We start from the raw sequence: 3,585 nt of genomic DNA, 5'->3' as shown, positions 1-3,585 counted from the left end.
TCTCCTGAGCGTAGGCTGTTTCTTGATAATCCCGGAAGAACTAGTCCCATAGGAACCAGTACTGTAAACCGTAGAATTAACAGGAAAGGAACCTACACAGCTCGCATCACTACTCTCCTCAGAGATTACATTCATTGCAACCGGCATACTGAAGACTTGTCTTGAGGCGAAGGCTTTAAACGCTCCTGCCATTAACTTTTCAGGTTTTTCTTTAGGATTGCCCATCTTTTATGCCTCTTCTTTTTCTCCATAATCAAAAACTCGTCCTTTGCCCTTATCCAGATCATAGGATAGAACAGGAACCGGTTCAAGCCTTAAGATGGTTCGCTGCGCCACAGGATCCTTTTCTGCTTCCTCAACAGTTTTCTGAACACGATCCACTTTCACCAATATATCTTCTCCCACCTCAGCCAAAAGGTATCTTCTCATCTCATCTAGAACTTCTTTAACAATTTTTGGCCTTCCTGTGAGTGGATCAATCCCTACTTGCGACTCATTCAGCACACCAAATAAAGGATCATCTTTATCCAAGACTGGCTTTCTTTGGTGCAGTACTTCTTGCCTTCTTTCTCTTCTTAAAGCCGCTTCTTCCTGCCTCTGTCTAAACTTCAAAGGACAAATCTGTTGCTCATGATTTAATTGCTGACAGGTGAAACACCGTTTTTGCACCTTCTCATAGTGAAAACGAATAGTAGTAGTCCTTCCTCCACCAAGATCCAGCACTCTGTGAGTTTTAAGTGGCTTGGATACATCAAAAAGTACCTGAACTCTCACAAAGTCTTGAGTAATTGGTTTTGAAGGATCAAAAGCAACCACTTTCGTCTTCCCAACCAGATCCCCCAACGCTGTTAAAGCCTCCCTCGTGTAATAGTTCACTGGAATCTGGCCAATCTGAACCCATATAGGAACGTATTGAAGATAGTCTTCTGGGGGGTTCTCAACCCATCTTTCCAAAACTAGAGCCCACTCATTATAAGTCTGGATGCCCTTATCCAACACATCCAAAAGATCATGCTCTGACTGGAAAATGAATTGAAATCTCTCTTTCGACAGAGCTACACCTCTAACTCTTCCCTCCTTTTGCCATTTTCTAGACATCGTTAGAATGAGCCCAGACATTTTCTGACACTCTGGATTCAACGCTCTTCCCATGATACTTAAAACGTTATCTTCTGCAGAACTGAATCCTGGGAGATCCGGCATAACAAAAGGAGCTTCCTCTTCCTCATCAAGAGAAAGAGCCATCAAAGCTCTATCCATAGCAACTGACATGGAAACCTTCAAATGAACAGCTCAACTTTATCAAGAAATTTTATTCTCTCCACCAACTCAGACTTCAAAGCGGAAGAACAAAGAGGAAGAAACACTAAAATTTCTCGAGATAAGAGCAAAGTAAGGTAAAAAGAAAGGAAAAAACTCAGATATTTTTCCGAAAGATGTTAAAACCACCGCACACTCTAACAAGATAAGATTATATGGCCCACACTTCAAGAAATAACTTAAGCCCACTAGGGGACAAGCATTTTCTCGCTCCTCTCACTAAATTTTTGTTGTTCAAAGATCCAGTTTTTTTTTCCTCAACATTATTTTGTTCTAATTGTTTTTTTTTTAAATTGTAAATATGAATTACATGTCAAATTTTGATTGGGGAGGTGACTTGTGCTTTAGTATATAAGGAGAGATGCATCAAAGTGACATTCATAATTACAATAAAATTTATCTATTTTAGAGGACATATAAAAAGTAATTTGCTAAAAGTGGTTCAAAAATTATATTTGAAATACAAATATATACTTCAAATTCAATCAAATATAAAAGTAATTTAAAAGGGTAGTGAAATTACAACTACCTCTTTATGACCAAACAAAAAATATATATATACTTTTACCATTATTGAGAAGTATTCTTGAGACAATGAGTATTTAATCTTAAAATTAATATACTTAAAAATATATTTTGATTGAAAACAAAATGAAATCATGTAAACGTAAATAATTCTAAATTTTTTAAATTTAAATTTAATAAAAATGAATTGTTTTCCACATAGATAAAACTTCACGAAATGGCAAACAAAAGCGTAAATTCATAGCTGAAGCTTCACGATTTAGAAATGACGAAAGCGCACCTCATCTATGGAGAGTTTGCTAGATGTCTTCGCCATTTGGAACCCGGAGATGCAACGGATCCTGGAGCTTAGGCTCCGCAACCTCAGGATTCAAGATCCACCATAACGCACATCAGACCAGCATGCTGAACAGGAGCGAAGAACCGATGTCACTAGCTTGAGACTCTTCCAAGATATCAACTACTAAATTTAGAAAAAAATTTACGTCTACTTTATAACAAAATTTCTTAATACTATTTGCGAGGAAAATCATTCATCTTAAATTTTACAACACAAATTATCTAACCTCTATGTAATTTATTTGAACTTGAAGACACAAACTTTATATCAATTTCTAATTTGTCTCATGTCATTTTCACAAATTTATCTTATTTTTTTGCAAGTTTTTCATAAAAAGACAGATCTAAAAATTTTAGAAGTGTTTTTTCTGTTTTTTATATGTTAGATTCGAATAATAATTTAGATTCAACCTAATTCGATCTGCCATGTATTGTTCTTCTGTCCTATAGCAGTGGAGGCTTGGAGACTAGCTCGAATTGAGCCTCCTCCCTCAGGTTTCTCCCCTTCATCAATCTTCCTCAATCTCCATTATCTAGTGGCGGGTACCAAAAACAAAGCTTGTCTCAGAGTAATATCAATTCTTTCCCTTGGATCCTTTGGAATCTCTGGAAGGGGAAGAACCCTCTAATATTTGAGAAGAGTCGTTTATCAGCTTCATCCCTTGTCTCTAAAGCTCTAGAGGAGGCAGAGATATGGACCAAGGTTAACTCGGGTGATCACTCACGTGTGGAAGCTCAGGTTCAGCCTATTATTTCTCAGAATGCATGGATAAGCCTCCCTTGGGTTTCATCAAATGTAATATCGGAATGGCTTGGGTCGGTTCAGGACCTTTTACGGGAGCCAGCTGGGTTACAAGAGATAGTTGTGGGCGCCCTATTCATCATAGTCATCGAGCTTTCTGTTCCTCTGCTTTCAAACGAGAGTCTGACTTAACAACTCATATTTAAAGCTTCTTCGATAGAGGTGAGACAGTCCCTTTTGAACCCTTATCACTTTATGGACCTCTTACCTCTGATCCAACAAATCCTAGTTCTCTTGCACCGCTTTGAGGAATGGTCTATATGCTTTGTCTCTGATCAGAAAAATAATGTAGCACAAGCCATTGCAGAGAGTGTTGTCACAGGGGCTCATTCACAATCTTATGTTGGGTCTGGTGGCCCTTCGTGGCTTGATCAGCTTATTCAGCAAGAAGCAGGAAACTGAACTCCCTCCACCTTCGTCTTTTGGGGGTCTCTAAGGCCATGTACAATGGTTTCAAAAACAATGTAGCACAAGCCATTGCAGAGACTGTTGTCACAGGGGCTCATTCACAATCTTATGTTGGGTCTGGTGGCCCTTCGTGGCTTGATCAGCTTATTCAGCAAGAAGCAGGAAACTGAACTCCCTCCACCTTCGTCTTT

General features: G+C 38.6%; 1 protein-coding gene across 1 annotated transcript; it reads right to left on the bottom strand.

Annotated features, from left to right (window-relative positions):
• Positions 1-228: 228 nt before the first annotated feature.
• LOC106297268 lies at positions 229-1,260 on the bottom strand. The gene has a single exon (XM_013733545.1). The coding sequence runs from the start codon at positions 1,258-1,260 to the stop codon at positions 229-231; it is 1,032 nt and encodes a 343-aa protein (XP_013588999.1).
• Between the last annotated feature and the right edge of the window lie 2,325 nt (positions 1,261-3,585).

Source organism: Brassica oleracea, chromosome C6, assembly GCF_000695525.1.
Source record: "Brassica oleracea var. oleracea cultivar TO1000 chromosome C6, BOL, whole genome shotgun sequence".
Taxonomy (NCBI): Eukaryota; Viridiplantae; Streptophyta; class Magnoliopsida; order Brassicales; family Brassicaceae; genus Brassica; species Brassica oleracea.
Note: the sequence above shows the minus strand (reverse complement) of the source record. Positions and strands in the feature narration are given on the sequence as shown.